Source organism: Suillus subalutaceus, assembly GCF_016647625.1.
Source record: "Suillus subalutaceus strain FC151 chromosome Unknown DFJ58scaffold_151, whole genome shotgun sequence".
Classification (NCBI taxonomy): domain Eukaryota; kingdom Fungi; phylum Basidiomycota; class Agaricomycetes; order Boletales; family Suillaceae; genus Suillus; species Suillus subalutaceus.
Window position 1 is genome coordinate 3,925 of NW_024540400.1, and position 18,119 is coordinate 22,043.

At 45.4% G+C, this 18,119-nt stretch overlaps 5 protein-coding genes across 5 annotated transcripts; 1 reads left to right on the forward strand and 4 right to left on the reverse strand.

Annotated features, from left to right (window-relative positions):
* On the reverse strand, positions 1-786 carry DFJ58DRAFT_668114 (uncharacterized protein; the record flags this gene model as incomplete). Its single annotated transcript, XM_041382666.1, has 2 exons — positions 1-365; positions 417-786. Coding segments are annotated over 2 exons (735 nt in total), but the record flags the coding sequence as incomplete, so codon positions are not given.
* Positions 787-12,425: 11,639 nt separating this feature from the next.
* DFJ58DRAFT_718646 (uncharacterized protein) lies at positions 12,426-13,330 on the forward strand (the record flags this gene model as incomplete). The annotated part of the gene is made up of 4 exons (XM_041384503.1): positions 12,426-12,666; positions 12,751-12,954; positions 13,036-13,125; positions 13,245-13,330. The coding sequence occupies 4 exons, from the start codon at positions 12,426-12,428 to the stop codon at positions 13,328-13,330; spliced, it is 621 nt and encodes a 206-aa protein (XP_041238357.1).
* Positions 13,331-13,677: 347 nt separating this feature from the next.
* DFJ58DRAFT_733549 (uncharacterized protein) lies at positions 13,678-15,441 on the reverse strand (the record flags this gene model as incomplete). The annotated part of the gene is made up of 6 exons (XM_041386308.1): positions 13,678-13,997; positions 14,047-14,236; positions 14,292-14,483; positions 14,533-14,652; positions 14,700-15,109; positions 15,159-15,441. The coding sequence occupies 6 exons, from the start codon at positions 15,439-15,441 to the stop codon at positions 13,678-13,680; spliced, it is 1,515 nt and encodes a 504-aa protein (XP_041238358.1).
* A 116-nt stretch (positions 15,442-15,557) lies between these two features.
* On the reverse strand, positions 15,558-16,977 carry DFJ58DRAFT_813251 (uncharacterized protein). Its single transcript, XM_041391590.1, has one exon. The coding sequence runs from the start codon at positions 16,855-16,857 to the stop codon at positions 15,826-15,828; it is 1,032 nt and encodes a 343-aa protein (XP_041238359.1). The 5' UTR covers positions 16,858-16,977; the 3' UTR covers positions 15,558-15,825.
* A 56-nt stretch (positions 16,978-17,033) lies between these two features.
* Positions 17,034-18,059, reverse strand: DFJ58DRAFT_813252 (60S ribosomal protein L31). The gene is made up of 5 exons (XM_041391591.1): positions 17,985-18,059; positions 17,910-17,930; positions 17,617-17,857; positions 17,488-17,564; positions 17,034-17,429 (listed from the first exon to the last, which is right to left on the reverse strand). Exons 1-5 carry the CDS (start codon positions 17,985-17,987, stop codon positions 17,397-17,399), a joined length of 375 nt encoding a protein of 124 aa, XP_041238360.1. The 5' UTR covers positions 17,988-18,059; the 3' UTR covers positions 17,034-17,396.
* Between the last annotated feature and the right edge of the window lie 60 nt (positions 18,060-18,119).

Consider the following 18,119-nt stretch of genomic DNA (forward strand, 5'->3'; position numbering starts at 1 on the left):
TCATGACTTGAGCTTCTTTCCGAAGACCAGAGTATCGTGTGAAATCTGTAGGAATGTATGATAGAAACTGGACCGAAGTGACGCCTCCATACACAGCCCTGAAACCTTATCAGCTGGGAGAAATCTTATATTATAGAACACATACTCGGCCTTAGAAAGTAACTGGAGAGCTTCCACATATGCGATCTTTTGAGGATCATACTCCTGTTCAATTGAGAGGCGTTGAAGATACTCTAACTCTTCGATATTCCAACGCTCGAAGTCAGTGTCAGTGATCTTCAGTTGTGTTTTGAGTTCTTCAACGACGGGTGTCAAGTTATTGATGATATTGAGCGCTTGCTTGTAATTTTGATACATAAATTGGCCTAGAACAGAAAATTAATGTGCTGAAGTTAATTATTGAAAACACGCATTACTCAGTTCCTGGTACCAATCTTGATCCCATTGGTTGAAGTGTAAATCGATGAATTGAAGCCAGTGAAAGTACGATGCATGCTGTATCACCGGGGCCACAGCATTTGATCCGGAGAATACTCGTTCGCAAGTTTCAAGGTCCTCTATCCCAAGACCTTGTTGGTAAAGTGTATGGAATTGGAGTTGACAGCGGTGATTATGTGCGTGACCATGGAAGGAGTTGACGACAAAATGATGATTGTGATTCTTGACCTTCATTGCTATCGAGCTGGCAGCCGCAGTTTTGGTGAATGAACATCCAATGTCATAACCTGTGACTCCATCAGAACCATAAACATCTATCAGCTTGTTCGCCGTTGCTAGGGCATATTTTGCACTTCAAAATTCAGACAGAGTGATAATCAAATGACAGTGCACGTACAGTTCACCGCTCCGTCTCATCTCAACAACAGTCTGAATAATACCATGGCGGCATGCACTAATGAAGACACCGGTTTGATCAAACACATCGATCATATTTTCAGTGACAGCATTCGCAGCTTTCCAGTTTTCAGTGCACAATGAGTCGTGCGAAGCTTCCAAATCGTTTGTCTGCATGTTTTCAGGAGGAAGACGTGTGCCTGGGCGAAGTCGGACATCATCTTTGAATAGCTCGACGTCGGCCTGGATGTATGAAGTATGAAGATTCAAAGAGTCGTTCATCAGCATGACCAGAGCCATCAACACATTTCAGCGAGTTGTTACCATCAAAGGAATCAAGGCGAGCAGGAATAAAGCGGTGGTTCATCCAGTTGCTACTCTTCAAATTAATTGTGCGGTAACTAAAAATTACAAACACCTAACCTTGTAGTTACATGGTGGGCATGCATGCAACATGCTCCAATTCACAGAGTCACGTTGAAGAGCCTCATCCACAAGGCATTTGACGGAACGTAAAATGCCAAGATACACATCAAATGCAATGGCAAATTGGTCTCGAAGCGATTGAAAATATGTCTGCTACTGTAATGTGAAAACAATGATAAGGAAAGATAGAACGCAGATTACGTTGTGGAGGGCACACAAAACCTTCACCATTGCTTGAACACTAAATGAAGGTTTTTGACGGCGGATTTGATGATACAACTCGAGGCAGTGCAATGAAACAGCGACCGTGGGTTGAAGTGGTGAACAGCCGAGGAAGCCCAGCTTCAAGAGTGAGATGTTGGCCAGTTCTTCGTGGGCCTGAACAATGGGCTTGACATGCATGTAACCTCAACTTGAAGTTAGCAGTGCTCTCGAAATCACAACTTGCAAACCTTACATGTGATATCAATGGTTGAAACATGAAACTGTGGAGGCAGGGGTGTGCGGCTGATCAGCAGTGCACCTCATCAGGCTTATCATGCTTCCACTGTAAATAAGTATCCGTGAGGTAAGACATTTGCGAATGCCATGCTGCATGCATTTGGCGGTTGCTGCTGAAGTCGACTCCGAGGTGCACGCTGGCGACGACGACTGCCTCGTATGCTGAGATGTTGAACGTGCAAGTCAGTAACGATACTGTAGTTAAAGATATACATACCATGCTATGACATGTGCTCTGGCAGCGGTGACTGCTTGCCCATCGCGACTGGCCATAGGCGCGTCTTCATCCCCATCGTCTTCTTCATCAGAACTAGTAGTCTCTGGAGATTCGTCAACTTCCATCTGGCCAATACTTGCATCTCCATAGTCGAATGATACAGCTAGGTCTTCTGCATGGTTGGAGGGTTGTGCATGGATCGCAGCTTCAGCAAGAACTTGTCGAGCTTTCATATTGATTTCTGTTGATAGTAAGATAGTCTGTAGGACAGGCGTTAAACAGACGTGGAATACACACCTTCACAAAGGTCACGGTTTTCTTGTTCGAACCTGATGCGGTCTTCACGGATCCTGGTAAGGTTGGCCCTGATCGTTTTGCTTGTGCCCGAATCCAGGATTACTGTCTCTTGGACGGAACCAAACATCGAGTGGAATTTGCGTTTGGGCCTCATAGCATGTAGAACGAAGTGGATGGTTGAAGTAAACAAAAGGGCGCATGGGAGTTCACCCATTTAATAATGGTGGGACAATTAGCAAAGACAACAGATAATGAGCAGCGTGTGCTCACCTTCAGTGATGGAGATCGCAGGCATTGCACTCCTTACCTGACGCATGACTCTGAACGCACAACCCTGAACGCACGGCCCTGAACGCACGACTCTGAATGCACTGACGAGATTGTATTGTCCTGTCTATTTCTCCCTTTTGTGTAGCGATTAGCAAGGTCGGCAGTTAACAATAAGAACCTTGCACTCACCTGAGTGGCGGAGATCACGCTAGAGTGGTCCTACAAGCAGCAGGACATGTGGGAGTTGACCTGCTTGATAATGATGAGGCGATTAGCAAAGACAGTAGAAAATGAGCAGCATGTACTCACCTTTAGTGATGGTGATCGCGGGCATTGCACTCCTCACCAGACACACGACTCTGAACACGCGATTCTGAACGCATGACTCTGAACACATGACGACTCTGAACACACGATGGCTCTGAATGAATCAACAATATCGCATCGTCTTGGCTATGTGTGGCGGTTAGCAGGAGACGGCAGTCAACAACGAGCACCTTGTACCCACCTTCAGTGACGGAGATGGCACTTAGAACCAACAAGGAGCCTACAACAGCCAAGGAATGACTCCGTGGAAGGCCTGATGGTGGAAGTAATGCTCTGGGGGAGAGTATGCTTTAATAAAGAGAAGGGTCCACCAAAAATAAGCGAAAAATTGGCCACAGGATGGAGGAAATAGTGAGCTCACCATTGGAGATGATGAGCTCGAGAGGGAATCAACCATGAGAATGACGGAGAAGGTGTGTGGGAGTGTTTGTAAAGATTCGGTATCAGTGAGTAAGGCGGCGGGATTACCCGGCTGGAAGTACCCAATATGGCAGGGGATGTTGGGCTCGAAAATCTCTCCAAGTCACTGCTGATATGCTGATATTATCGCTGGTATAACGGGTGGTAAATAAACATTACTAACTAGTAACAGGAATAGGTACCTGATGTAATTACTAATTAGTAAATTAAATGGTGACACTCAGGTGAACTGCCATTGAATAGATGCCCAAGCTTTTCCGGATTTCACCCAGTTTTGGTGATCCAAATTTTGCAGTGGTCTTCTGTGATGCTGAATAGACTATTGATGAGGGTGAAAGCTGGGCTGTAGTATTTGGATCTCTCAGCTGCTGGTATCTGGTTTCACGTTCCCCGATGTATGAATGATGACGAATCTCCGAAGTTCTCAGCATCCATGAGATGCCTCAGGTTCTGGAATCTGCGTGTCGCTGACATACTAGGTCGTATACAACAACGGTTTGGAATTACATGTCATCATCACGTTGTCACAACCCTTATAACGAATTAACGCAGGGGCAGAGACTAGGACTCAAACAAGGTTGTCACAACAAGAGAGAAGAGGATAGCAGGGACGTCTTAGGATTGCTAGCAATAAGCTAATACAAAAGAGGTTTGAACTGGAGAACTACTGACTACAACGAGCTTCCTATATACATACATTGAAACGGAGAATGAATCTGAGTCTGAACTAACTAGCCAATCATTAAATAGAAAAGGGAATCGTACGATATTCTAAATATAACTACACTATGATGTCATGGAACGTGTGATGGCTGTGCAAGGGTTCTCGAAGGTTCTGGAGTCACGTGACTTAATCGCTTGAGTAAGAAAGTCAAATCAGGAACATCGGAAATAGAAGTAGTGGGCGCTAACAGAATAGAGAAGTTCGGGTTAGGGTTTGTAAAGGTTATAGGTACAGACGCTGATTGAGCGCTAACAACAGGCGCTTGTGACGAGCGCTTAGCGGGTGTCTTACGAGTGTTTAAGAAAGAATAATGGTTTGTATTTGGAATTCGTGACATTACCCCCTCTCTAGGATGAGCGTCATCGCGAATGTAGGATGGTCGAATGTTTTTCTCTCTCCACTGTTTGAATGCATCTGTATCCAAAATAGACCCAAGGATTCGTTTGGATTTGGCAGCCGTGGGATTTTTCTTATGGAATTCTGCAATTAGAATTGGGGAGTTTTTAACGTTTTCTTCTGGCTCCCATGTCGATTCTTCTATCGGATATCCTTCCCACTTTACTCGGTACTTGCACTTTTCCTCGGAATTGTCGGCTATCTAGTACTTCTTCTACGACAAATTCTTCCTGATCGTCAACAATGTCTGGAGGTGGTCGGATGGGTTGAGAATGAGGGATCATTTGAGATGCGTAATATGGAGTAAGCAATTCTACATGGAAAACCGGGTGAATCTTATAGCTTTCTGGCAATTTCAATTTATAGTTCACTTCGCCGGTCTTCTCTAGTATTTCAAAGGGCCCAAGACGACGATCTGACAACTTTTGACTTGGACGACGTTGTTTAATGTTCTTTGCGTCCAGCCAGACCTTGTCTCCCTTTTGATACTGAGGTGCGTCTTTAACTCCTCGGTCATAGAAGCGTTTCATACGTTCATTAACCATCTTTAGAGTATTTTCCGCATCATCTCTTGCTTCCTTCATTTGTTCTGCTCTCTCATCGGCGGCGGGAATAAGGGATTTGGAGTTCGGAGATACGGTGAATTCAGGATTATATCCATAAAGGACTTTGAACGGACTATGACCGGTTACTGTGACTGCATTGTTATGTGAAAACTCTGCTATTGGCAGCCAAGATACCCAATCATTTTGTCTATACGAGGTGAACATGCGCAAATATTGTTCAACTTCTTGATTTACGCGTTCTGTTTGTCCGTCTGTTCTGGGATGATAGGAGGTCGAGGCAGACCATTTCGTTCCTAATCTTTTCGATACTTGTCCCATAAACTTCGAGATAAACTGTGTTCCTCTATCCGAAATCACTTTCTTTGGTGTACCATGATGTTTCCATACGTTCTTTAGAAATAGCTCAGCAATTCCTTTCGAGTCTACATCTTTGGTGGTAGGAATGAAATGTGATTGTTTCGAAAATCGATCAACGACAATGAATATACTGTCACATCCTTCACTCTTCGGTAAGTCCACTATCAGGTCGCATGAGATCGTTTGCCAAGGTCCTTCTGGAACTTCATTCGGCTGTAAAGGTCCCGTTGGTCTACTGGGGAACACTTTCGTTTGTTTGCATCGATCGCAACCGTCTACGTAATCATGGACATACTTCGTCATTGAAGGCCACCAATAGTTTCTGGAAATCAATTCTAAGGTTTTGGCACGTCCAGGATGTCCAGCCGGTGGAGAGTCATGAAACAACTCCAATATCTCTCGGCGGATTTCTTTATCATTTGGAACGTATACCAGTCCTCGGAATAACACCAATCCGTCCTCAACATTCCATTCTTCGATTCCTCTGCGCAATTGTACCGGTGCTGCTTTTAGCGTTTCTAGCGCTTTCATTACTTCGGGCTCTCGTTCTGTGCTCTTTCCTTATCTTTTTCATGAGCGAACTTTCTCCTTCTATGAGAATTTGGCCTCGTTTAGCAGCTTTGATCTTGAAAAATTCCGGTTTTCACAAACTGCGGTCAGAATTATCGTTTTCTACCCCCCCTCTGTGGTCTTCTCTCCGAGATAGACGGTCGGCTTTGTCATTGACTACACCAGGCTTATGTTGGAGCGTAAATTCGTACTCCGCCAGGAACAGACTCCATCTGGCTTGCCTTCTTGTCAACTTCTGACTCGTCATAAAGTACTCGAGATTCTTATGATCTGTCCAGATCTCCACATGTTGGGGTTTCCCCTGCACATAGTGCCTCCACTCTTCCAACGCGCGAATGATTGCTAATAACTCTTTGTCGTGAATATCATAATTTCTTTCTGCGATCATTCATCGACTTTGAGTAATAAGCCACTGGGTGCCATAGGCCATCTTCCATCAGTTGAGATAGAACTGCTCCTGTTGCATAATCGGAAGCATCGGTTTCTATTTTCATTTTCTTCTCAACATCTGGCATTACTAAGACGGGAGCTTCTGTAAAACGCTTCTTTAACTCATCAAAAGCGTTTTGCTGTCTCTCTGTCCAATCCCATTTGGCATCTTTTCTCAGCAAATCATTCATTGGTCTGGCGATGTCTGAGAACCCAAGTATAAATCTTCGATAGAAGTTGGCAAAACCCATGAATGCTTGTATTTCTTTTACGCATTTGGGAACAGGCCATTTCAATACTCCTTCTACCTTGACGGGGTCCATAGATACACTGCCCTTTTCCACAATCAACCCAAGGAACTCGACTTTAGACTGTTCGAAGCTACATTTCTCAGGCTTCAAGAACAGGTCGTTCTCTTTTAATCGTTTGAGTACTTCTCGCACGACTTTCTGGTGTTGCTCTCTATTTCCATTCGTAAAAACCAAGATGTCATCGATATAAATGACCACTGTTTTGCCGTCTATTAAATCTCTGAATATCTCATTCATCATGGTTTGGAAAGTTGCTGGAGAGTTCGTCAACCCAAAATACATTACGGTTGGTTCATGGTGACCAAAAGGCGTTTTAAAAGCTGCCTTCCATTCATCTCCTTCTTTCATCCGAATATTATTGTATCCCCATCGTACATCCATTTTGGAGTACATCGTAGCACCGGTAAGGGCATCAATCAGGTCTTGAGATCTCGGTAACGGGTACGCATTTTTAACCGTTTTCTCATTAAGCCTTCTATAGTCCATTACGGGCCTCAATTTGCCATCCTTTTTGGCCACAAAGAAGAAAGGTGCTGCAACTGGAGATTGTGAATCTCTAATACGTCCTAGTGCAGTCTCGGCTTTTAACCAATCTTTCAAAGTGTCCATCTCTTTCGGTGACAAGGGATATGGTTTCGCATTCGGTGGAAGATCATTGTCGTCTTTAAGGTCTACAGCATGATCCCATTTCTTTCTTTCAGGGAATCGTTTAGACTCTTCTTCTGAGAACACTCCCAGGTAATCGTGAAGCCAGTCTGGAACCATTTCTTCTACAGACTTCTTTTTCTTCGTAGCTTCTTCTGCTACCTTCTGCTCCGTGGCAACCGAGGCTTTATATCTAATCCATCTTTCAGGACTATCTTCGTCTTCTACCTCTTCACAGGTTGCCTTCTTCATTTCCATGTCTTCATCGTCATCCTCTTCAGTGGGAATCAGATCTGGAATCACATCTGTCTGTTTTTGTGCTTTTCTGTTTTCTCTATTTTTTTGTCTTTGTTCTTTTTTCGTAATACATTTAAGCGGACATCTGGATAGCGAAAATTGTCCTGCATTCCAGTCTATTTCTGGATTATGATATCTTAACCAGTCGATGCCGATAATAACATCATCGTTTCCTAAGTCTGTAATCATGAAGGCTGCTTTGTCTTCTACATGATCACCGATCTTTAGACTTAGTTCCGCGAAATGAGTCATTGATCCAGCGGCATTTAAAGAACCATCTATGTTCTTTACCGGAATAGGCCTTAATAATTTACGGCATATTACATCGTTCTTCTTCACAAACTTCTCATTGATAAATAATGTTGATGCACCACAGTCCACAAGTGCTTTCACGTCTGCTTGTCGATTCTTTCCTTTCAGGGTAATCGGAATGTAAAAATGCTCTGATTTCGATCGCAAATATACTTCTGTTACATCCGAGAACGTAGATAAGATTGAGAAACGATTGTTCGGGTCCAAGTCCGCAGACTCTAACTCAGACCTCTCTAAAAACCCTTATCTCCTTTGGCTTTGACATAGTCTTTAAACCATTGGGGCATCGAGTCTTCTTTTGGCACTTCAGTAGCCTTCACTTGTGCTTTGGGAGCGCCCTTGCAGTTTCTTGCCATATGGCCTTCTTCGCCACAACGGTAGCAGTTGAAAGAACCAGTCTTTCCTTGAGGTTTGGGAGCTCCTCTCTGCTTGTTGGCGTCGACGTCCATGGCGTTACTGTCTCTATTGGGACCAGCCCTTGGTTCGAAGTTTCTTGCAGCTCTGGGGGTCCAGAAAGAAGTCTTCTTCTTCTCCGCATCTAACTCCTCGAAGTTTCGTCCTATCTGGATCGCATGCTCTATCAATTTCTGCATGTTGTCCTTGTCTTTGTAGGCGACATGAGCGAGTTGTAATTTGACGCGATCTTGCAATCCTGCCCTATATTTCTGGCGTAGATCGTAGTCGGAGAATTTGGTGTGTGCAGCTTTTTGTTTGAAAGTAGCTGTATACTCTGGGACGGTAGAGGATCCTTGTCTTAAGGAATCCAATTCCCGAACTGCCTTGCCTTCAAGGTCTTCTTGTGCCCACATATCTGTGAAGTCTTCATCTAACTTCTTCATGGTGAGAGTTCCAGTCGCATGTTCTTCAATGTAGGACTGCGCCCATTTAGCAGCAGATCCTTTCATGAACGAAAGCATGATCGAAATTCTTTGCCTTTCCGTGATGCTGGGCCACTGCGTCATATAGAGCGCTATCTGAGTTGCCCACATCTTGGCGTCGATGGAATCTTTGTCACCTGTGAATTCCGTGGGTTTAGCCATCTTGATTGAGGCTGTGGTGGAAACGGCGGATGATCCGAGGGATGGAGAAGCGGTGAGTTTGTCGATCTCGGCTTGTTGCATTTGAATCCGTAGAGCTAGATCTTCGTTCTTGGTTTGTAGCTCGTCATTCTTGTTCTGTAAAGCCGTGACTTGGTTTTGCCACAGTGCGTTGTTTGCGGCGATCTGTTCTTGTACATATTGTACAAACTCTTCGCTGCTACTCGGCATTCTTGGTGCGGTTGGTTCAGACATAGTACCAGTTGTTTTCTGGAACCCGATTTACTGATGTCTGTGAAGAGCTAGTCGTAACGGCTCTTCCGGAAAGGAAAGATGATGAAAGGGAAGATGGAAAGAGATACGTAATCTGGAAAACTGAAGCGGTCCCCGATATCTAATCGGATCTACCTCGTACTTCAGGGTCAAAGGGTCCTGGTAAAACCCAACTGACTCTTCCCTAGATACTGACTAAAAGGATGTGTACGTAACAACTATACTCGCCAAGTGGGAAAACTAGAACGCCAAGGTGCTCTTCCAGCCGAAGCTTACAAGCGACCGAGTCTGGACTAGGAAATTCCGCTAAATACTCGGGTAGAGTAGCCTACGTATCGTACGAAGAAAAGTGATAGGTAAAAAGGAAATTATAGTAACGTTGAGCAGGCAGGGTTTTGGGCCAGCACTCAAAGTTGTAGTGACACGCCTAATGTCGTGAACACCTCCGTATACTGGCGGCTGCAATGTAAGGCAGGGCCTGGTATAGGACTACTAACTACGAAAGGATAGGTATGAATGCGCTCAAGTGAGCAAAGGGGAGAGTGATGAAATCAAAGGTCGCAGCTGTTAAGCCGGGCAAGGTAAAACGTGTAATGGTTCTGTTTGAATGAGGATCGCGGGTATTCGCAAGATGCTCAGATCAAGGAGAAAAGGTATGCAAGCGGTAGTGCGTGGAGTCGGAGTCCCCTATAGTTCAAACCTAATGTCACAACCCTTATAACGAATTAACGCAGGGGCAGAGACTAGGACTCAAACAAGGTTGTCACAACAAGAGAGAAGAGGATAGCAGGGACGTCTTAGGATTGCTAGCAATAAGCTAATACAAAAGAGGTTTGAACTGGAGAACTACTGACTACAACGAGCTTCCTATATACATACATTGAAACGGAGAATGAATCTGAGTCTGAACTAACTAGCCAATCATTAAATAGAAAAGGGAATCGTACGATATTCTAAATATAACTACACTATGATGTCATGGAACGTGTGATGGCTGTGCAAGGGTTCTCGAAGGTTCTGGAGTCACGTGACTTAATCGCTTGAGTAAGAAAGTCAAAATCAGGAACATCGGAAATAGAAGTAGTGGGCGCTAACAGAATAGAGAAGTTCGGGTTAGGGTTTGTAAAGGTTATAGGTACAGACGCTGATTGAGCGCTAACAACAGGCGCTTGTGACGAGCGCTTAGCGGGTGTCTTACGAGTGTTTAAGAAAGAATAATGGTTTGTATTTGGAATTCGTGACACACGTCCTTGAGTTCTTTCACCTTCACAATAGAATACCCGGGACAGTGCAAGCCAAATTTGAGGTCGTTGGCAATCCGCTGGCATTGCAAATTCCATCTGTTCCAAGTGAACTTACGTGGATAGGGTCTGCACAGAACATAAAAGCAAGCCGTCCATCTTCCCACCGGCCCCCTTCAGATTTATTTTCGAGATCCCATATTACATCTCACATATAATGCGCCTCTCTTTCAGAGTCGTCCTTGCTGTTGTTGCTGCTTTGATGGTGTCTATGGCTGTCAGCACTGATAGCGAATGCTATACAAGTTACCACGTTTGCGACTCAGATGCAGATTGCTGCCCTCTGTATGGATGCATGTCAGTGGTGAGCATGAGTAGTTTCATCCAAGATTTATTGACTCACCAGCATGGTAGCATCTCGACGAAAAAAGATGTGTGCCGATTGAGTTCAAATGAGCTACAGTGAGTTCGTGTTTCTGCTTTCTCACTGGTGCAGTGTTGTTAATCACAGCGCACATAAGTAGTTCATTGGGCAATGTGTAGTGCTTACCTCTGAACAAATTTTACTGCTGCTCAAGCAATGAAGATCTTGGAGTAGAGGAATATCTCCAACATTTGAATGCATGACGTTACTGATGTACTTACGGTTTATCCTCGTTGCAAGCTTGTAGAATACTTATAAAAGCCTCACATGATGACATGACGCCATACACAGTCGGACTGAAGACATGTCAGCCGAGCTCCGAAAGGATTGCAGTTGTGAGCTGGGTTCCTGAGGACGAACCCAACTAAGGTAAGTCATCAACAGAGACTCAACATCGAGCGAGGCTCTGCTAATGAAGTTGTCAATGTTGATTCATGGTTAGCCATATGCAGCAGCGAAAGCTATGGTGAAGTGCAGCCCCAGAGCAAATCTGCCAGATGCACGTCGTAAACATCCAAGTTGTCTAACAGAATGGCAAACTGTACAGTGATACAGAAAATAACATTTTAGGGAGCACTCTCCTTTGGAATTTGGATCTCCTGAGCCTTAGCTGTTGATCTCCCGGAATCCGGTTTCGCGTTCCCCGACACACGATGAGACACGTGGACTCAGTTTCGGGGATTCTCGTGCCGCATAACGTAGGTACTAGGCTGGTATATGGACACATCAGAACCGCCAATAGAGTATCAGGGACTATGGCACAAGAGTAAGTCAAATCTGAGGTCCGTTGGCATTCTGCTGGAATTGCACACATCTCACAATTAATTCTCCATCCTGAGAATCAAGGGTTGACTCGGAGGTGTCCGTCGGCTGCCAGAAGAGTCGCAAGCCTTGTTATGAAAGATGTTTGGAAGATGCACAAATTCGAAGGTGGGAAGCGGAGACATATTAATGGAAAATGCCGGGCCGCCTACATAGTCGTACTGTCTGTTTGCACAGTGACAGTAGGCTGAATCGTCTACCCATTGATCACGCACTTTATCATGTCCTGACGTTAAGTCCTGCCTTTAAACCTCTCACACTCGTGCCACGTAGGTCAATTCCGATTTGTCTGCGAAGATCGAGTTGGCGAAGCGCTGCAATGGATTGTCACCGTGACAGTCCATTGCAGCGCGGCCCGCCGCTTCGCTGGCCCTGTAGAGGACTCACACATGTTGCCAGTCTTGCATGATAGATCTGGTGTGTCCACCTTCCTGGCTGAACGCTTCAAATGGGGATTAATGGAGATGTCCCAAGGCCGGGGGTGGAAGTTCCTTTCCTACGATGCCCTCCAGTTTGTGATTGTTCGTTGCAAATTTCGTCATTTCAAGTTCTTCATTCTACTGCGCCTCCCTCCGTTCTTCCTGCAAGTAATCACAAAATGTACCTCAATTTACAGCCGTTTGCATATGTAATGGTACTGGTGCCTCGATGTAAAACAAATGATAACATAGACTGAAAAAGGACTTAGCGATATTTTTACAAGACCTGCATACCACAATCATCAATATCATGGGCAACAGAAAGATTTCAGCTGATTTGAAGTTTGCAGCTATTCGCCTGCATGAACAAGGGATTCTTAGACTCAGCAAGATCCTCGACTGTGTTGGCTTCTCCCGCATGACATTCTATAGAATCAAGAAGCTCCACAATGACACTGGTAACATTGTCAAGCCAAGGAGCCAATACACTGGTCGTCCATGCATTTTCAATCTCGAAGACCTCCATTACCTTCTAGAACTTATCCATCACCGTCCTGATTGGTTTCTTGATGAGCTGACAACACTTATGTGACACAATCACTACATCGCCGTCCATTATTCCACAATTCACCGAGAGCTTGCACGGGCTGGCATCTCACTCAAAAAACTCCGCAAGATTGCTAAGGAGTGCAACGAAGATGTTCATGCAGACTTCAAGCGACGGGTGGCGCAGTATACACCAGATCAACTGTTGTTCATTGATGAGACATCGAAAGATGAACACACACAAATTCGGAGGTATGGACGAGCAAAGAGGAGCCGATATGCAAGCATGAAGGGTGCATTTGTTCGCGGACGATGCTTCACAGTTGTTGCTGCTTTGACTATAGATGGAATCATTGCAGGACATGTTCTTGAAGGATCTTTGCGTCGCAATGGGTACCTTCACTTCCTCAAACATTCTGTTGTGAGTCGGGACTCATCACACTTGACTTTTTTCGTCAATTCATGTTCATTGATAGCTGCCCGACTGTGAGGCTTATCCTGGCAAGAACAGTGTGTGGATCATGGATAATGCTCGGATCCACCATGGCGAAGAAATTCGTGAGCTCGCAGACAGATTTGGTAGGCCTATGTTACATGGTATCTATGTACTCAGTGATGCTGACTCAGAGCAGGTGTACAAATCATATTTTTACCTCCCTACTCCCCTGACCTCAACCCGATTGAGGAAGCCTTTTCAAAGTTCAAGGCATGGATTCGTCGTAACTATGACCTGTTTTCTGCAGCAGCAGACAATGATGGGATTATGTATGACCTACAAGAGGCCCTGGAGATCATTACGGTGGAGGATGCACAGGGATACATTCGTCATTCAGGGTACTTCTAGAATACAAACATTATCAATAATCGACAGCAGTGTATGAAGTAACAGTAGCAAGAAACAACAGAACATGCAGAGTGAGAGCAGTGAGAAACAACAGAACATGCAGAGTGAGAGCAGTGAGAGACAACAGAACATGCAGAGCAAAAGTAATGGTAAAAAATGTAACGTGTAACAACTATTCACCACACCAACAGGCAACTGCATCCTTGAGCTCAGCAAGCTCTCCACAAAGCAAGCCCACCTTTTGCAAATCATCAACGGTGACATAACGAAGGGCATGTGATGACGTGAAACCATGATCGGAAAGTTTTGACTGAAGAATTTGTGAAAGTTTGTAAGCAGAGCAAAAGTCCATTAGGTTCATTCTCGGTCCAAGGGAAGCAAGTTGCGTCGACGAGAGCAAAGAGCTGAGAGAGGCTGGAACAGCAGGTGGTAATACAGCAGGTGGAAGCAAGGCAGGGGCTAGTGCATGATGGACAGGTTGTGAGCCAGATGCTGCGCGTATAGCTTAGAACATTTCAGGAGGAAAATTGACGTTGATAACGGGCATAGCTTGTGCTGGTGCGGGGTGCGACAGGTACAGCCTCAGCCTGAGTGGCTTTCTTGGATTGTTCGTCGAGCTGTTGGCAGCGGACGGAAAGAAGTGAGGGCTGCCCAAGAGAGTCGGAAGAAATCATGCTGAAGGAAGAATGGTTAGGAGGCATCTCAAGAGTGGCATACTCTGGCCCTTTTTCCTGTGCAGTGTTCAAAGTGAAACGGTCAATAAAACATTCAAAAACGAATACCAACCATTGCAGCTGCCCAGCATTCGAGAAGGGGAAATGTCAGACGGACATGAGATCCATTGTCGCCAGGGTTTAGGTAGCAGTAGTAGTCGCTCGAGCAGCCTGGCTTTTTGTGGCAAACCCACCGATCTGATAATGCCTTGATGTTCTTGTTGATTGGTTTCATCTCTTCGTCTATGTCAGCAGCCTTTGGTGCCTAAACTTTTCGTCAACCAACATTGAGATAGTATAGAATGATGTGTTACCTTTGTTTTCTTCTTCTTCTTGCTCCTCTTCTTACCGTCGTCACTCGATTCTGAGCTGCTATGATTGTTATCCTCATTTGTTTCTCTACTGTTCTCCTTGTCTGATGGCCGGTCCTTGCGCTATCAGACTCAAATTAGCTCATAAAGAAATCACACGCAGTTAGCACCTTTTTCACGGCCAAAAGCTCTTGGATATAAATAGTGGCAGCAGGTGTGCTCGTTCGCTGCAGACGTTTGATGAGCTCTTGATAATCATCTTCATCTGCGAGTGAGGTTGGCTGCGGAGCGATGTGAACAATGGTAAAGAAAGTCTTGTAGTTTTCGAAGGACAAAATGGTTGGATTGGTCTCTTTTTCGATCTTTCGAAGAACTTGTGCTTTGAATGTGTCAAAAGGCTCATCAAGATAAAGGCTGAGAATGGTTGCTGTGCCGACACGTTTCTTGATGTCACTTTTCTTGAGCTCACTGTGTGGCAGAATTGTGATGCTGTATGTTGCCTCGATACGCAGTGGAGCCACTTGAGCAGGTATAACCTCTGGCTCATTGGGAGGGGGAGTTGCAGGTCGAGGTTGCTTAGCTGTGTGATCACATCAGTCATTCGGCCACAAACAGAATATATGCGCAACATTTTTTCTTTTTTGACTTGACTTTAGGTGCTTGAAGAGGCTCTGCAACTGGAATAGGCTCTACAGCTGGAGGCGGAGCAGCCATGGCATCTAGTTCACGATCTATACTGTCTCGAGTATCGAAATTGAAAATGCTTGCGTCGGATACAAATGCTGTCGATGACCCTGAGCTATCGGAATCGGAAGATGTCGACGAGATGTCAAGGACGCTGCCATCGTCATCCGAGCTATCAGAGTCGTCGATGAACTCTGCGCTTTTGAATGTCTTCGGGTTACGACCCATGTTGCCACAGTAGACTCGGAAGCTAAGATATCACAGTACTACAACTCGTTAAATATCGCTAAGTCCTTTTTCGGTCTATGTTATCATCTGTTTTACATCGAGGCGCCAGTACCATTACATATGCAAACGGCTGTAATCTTCTCTCTTGGTAGTTGGTGAATTATATCCTCGCCGAACTCCCAGTTCACTAACTACCAATTGGAGCTAATATTGTGATAGAACGCTTCAATCACGCTGCATAAGGCGATGTACAATTTTTGCATGTTGGGCTTGGTCGCTACTGACTAGAGTCTAGTAGATGCCTCTGCACAGACTCGACGCGTAGACGAACTCGTAGTCCAATTCTTTTCCCCCAAGAGCCTCAATTCATGTACCGGCCTGTTCCTATACCATTACTTCCCCACAAACCGCAACCTCCTGCACTACTGAGAGCAATGGCTCAAGGGTATGTACATCAAGATCATTCCCCGACTCGTGCAGCCGAAAATCTACCACTTTGATATTGCAAGACCCAGCAACTGCAAGCGCCTCCGTAATCTTCTCAACTCTTGGTTTGCCTGGACCCAACACCAAAGTCAATTTCTGCAACACGGGAAGATGAAGTCCACGGAATATTATGGTAAACGTGTCCCGAGAAAGACGGTCGAAGGGGAGGGTCATCGATTCAAGGCAAGAATACGTGTCCGAATGACTCCCCATATCCATACCCTGTATATGAGGTGTAAGTACATGCACATCGAGGGTTTCCAAACGAGGGAATATGGCTGGAAAGTAGCGTATCCTACTGGGTAAAACTTGATGGAGGTACAGATGACGGATGCTTCCGCAGGCAGCATTGGGTCTGAATGATCGGATGCTAACCGACAGTGAATACATCACACGTAGGTGACGGAGATTTGGTGCATTAAATTTGGTGAGATCTGATATGTCCCAGAGCTGCTCTAGCGTTCGCAGCTGGGGCGTATTGAAGTTATCACTCAACCCGAGTTCAGCTGGGCAGCCAAACACTGTTTCCCAACGCCTCATCTCATCATAAATAATCTTGAGCAGTCGAGAATTCCCATCATTGGGGGCCCGTGCATATAAGAGGTTTGAGGGGAGAATTTCTTCTATGCGTATGGTAAGAGGCAGATTTCCAGACCGGGCTAGCCAATACTGGAGTAGAGAGGGAAAGAACGGCTTAAGTGGCTGGACGAGTGCTCCGGGAAGCTCGACCTTGATGCGCGACCAGATCCCTGGCGTTGAATGTGCAACGTCTCGCCAATGGCGGCACACTCGAGTGAAGAGTAGGGGCGGGCTAGCGAAATTTGCTGACATGGTGGTTGTCCCAGTTGAGAAGATACTAGGACAATTTGGTATGTCGTTCACGAGGAGTAAGAATACCGCCTGTAGAAGTTCTACTGGCAGCCGATGCATAATGGCTGGATATGTCACTAGTCCAGGGTCAGATCAGTTGCCAGATTGATACGAGAGACGTTTGAATGAGCGAAAGAGCGAATGATGGCGCATCGACCGACACTTTCGCTTGATCAGACAGGAGTCACTTAACAGAAATTCAAGAATCAGAATAGATCGATCTCCTGCCTGGCAGTGTTTAATCACGTGACTACGGATATCCCATCGGTACTTAGATACCTGTGAGCGTAGATGGCCAAATGAAATATTCATATTCATATTCGCATTGTCACAAAGGTGGTTCCACGACAGATCAATGTGAATCACCCATCTGCTTCAGATAAACCAGTACATCTCGGGTTGTGCTTTTCGAGGCCAACACAGGATCCTGGCTGGGCGGGCAAGAACACTAGCTTGAGATGTTTCAGAGAAACTCAAATTCATGGACAGCATCAAGATGCGCGAAAGTTTTGACGGAGTAGCATAGTGCTGGATGTGATGATGCATGGCGGCATGAAATATGTGAAAAAGGATTACACAGGACCTTCTGGCGACAGCCCTTACTCTGCGTCTACAACAGCGGTTTGGAGGCCCTAGGTAAAAGAAGGTTGTTGTCGAGGACAGAAGAAATAGCAGAGGGAGATTACACACCTTGAACGAGGTCACAACTACATGGCTGGCATACGTGTAAAGCTTCTCCTTTGCGCCCTCCTCATCATTACGCTTGCCTGTAAAAATGGACCGTTAGTATTGTAATCAGTTTGAAAATACAGCACGTACGCTCAAGTTTTACTCTTATCCGGTGGGGGACGCTCTTGACACCCCGAGCCCACAATGCCTGATTGAGCTTGGGGTCCAAGCGAACATCGGTTGTGCCCATCGACTTGCGGGCGAAATCGACGACGGATTTTACGGCCCAAGGGGCACGCTTTTTGAAGGAGCGGCCATGCACGAGCTTGTGAAGATGGATGGTGTATTCACGAGTTACAACGTCTTGAAGAGCGGAGCGCTTGCCGCCAGTCTATGATAAGATGTAAAGATCTATCACGGGTGAAGGTCATGATACAACATACTTTGCCGCTTTTTGTCCTGGCCTACATAGGGTTGGAATCAGTTTATTTGAATGGTAGAGCAAGGATGTAACTTACCATGTCTTGAGGATGTATAGTGTGACGAGCTCGTCTAACTGGAACTGCAGATGTCGCGCTAACTTTGGTTGTGTTTGGCTACTGTAGTGATGACATAAGGTTTGAGTGGCTGAGGTACTTGATAGTTCCTCGGTT

Bases quoted from the DNA above. Each gene is read 5' to 3' on its own strand.
- DFJ58DRAFT_813252 (XM_041391591.1), bottom strand. The intron at 17,565-17,616 runs GTACGTGCTGTA...CCATTTTTACAG, and splicing joins GATAAGAGTAAAACTTGAGC to GCAAGCGTAATGATGAGGAG. The intron at 17,430-17,487 runs GTGTGTAATCTC...TCTTTTACCTAG, and splicing joins TAGTTGTGACCTCGTTCAAG to GGCCTCCAAACCGCTGTTGT.
- DFJ58DRAFT_813251 (XM_041391590.1), bottom strand. From the start codon at position 16,857: ATGCATCGGCTGCCAGTAGAACTTCTACAGGCGGTATTCTTACTCCTC.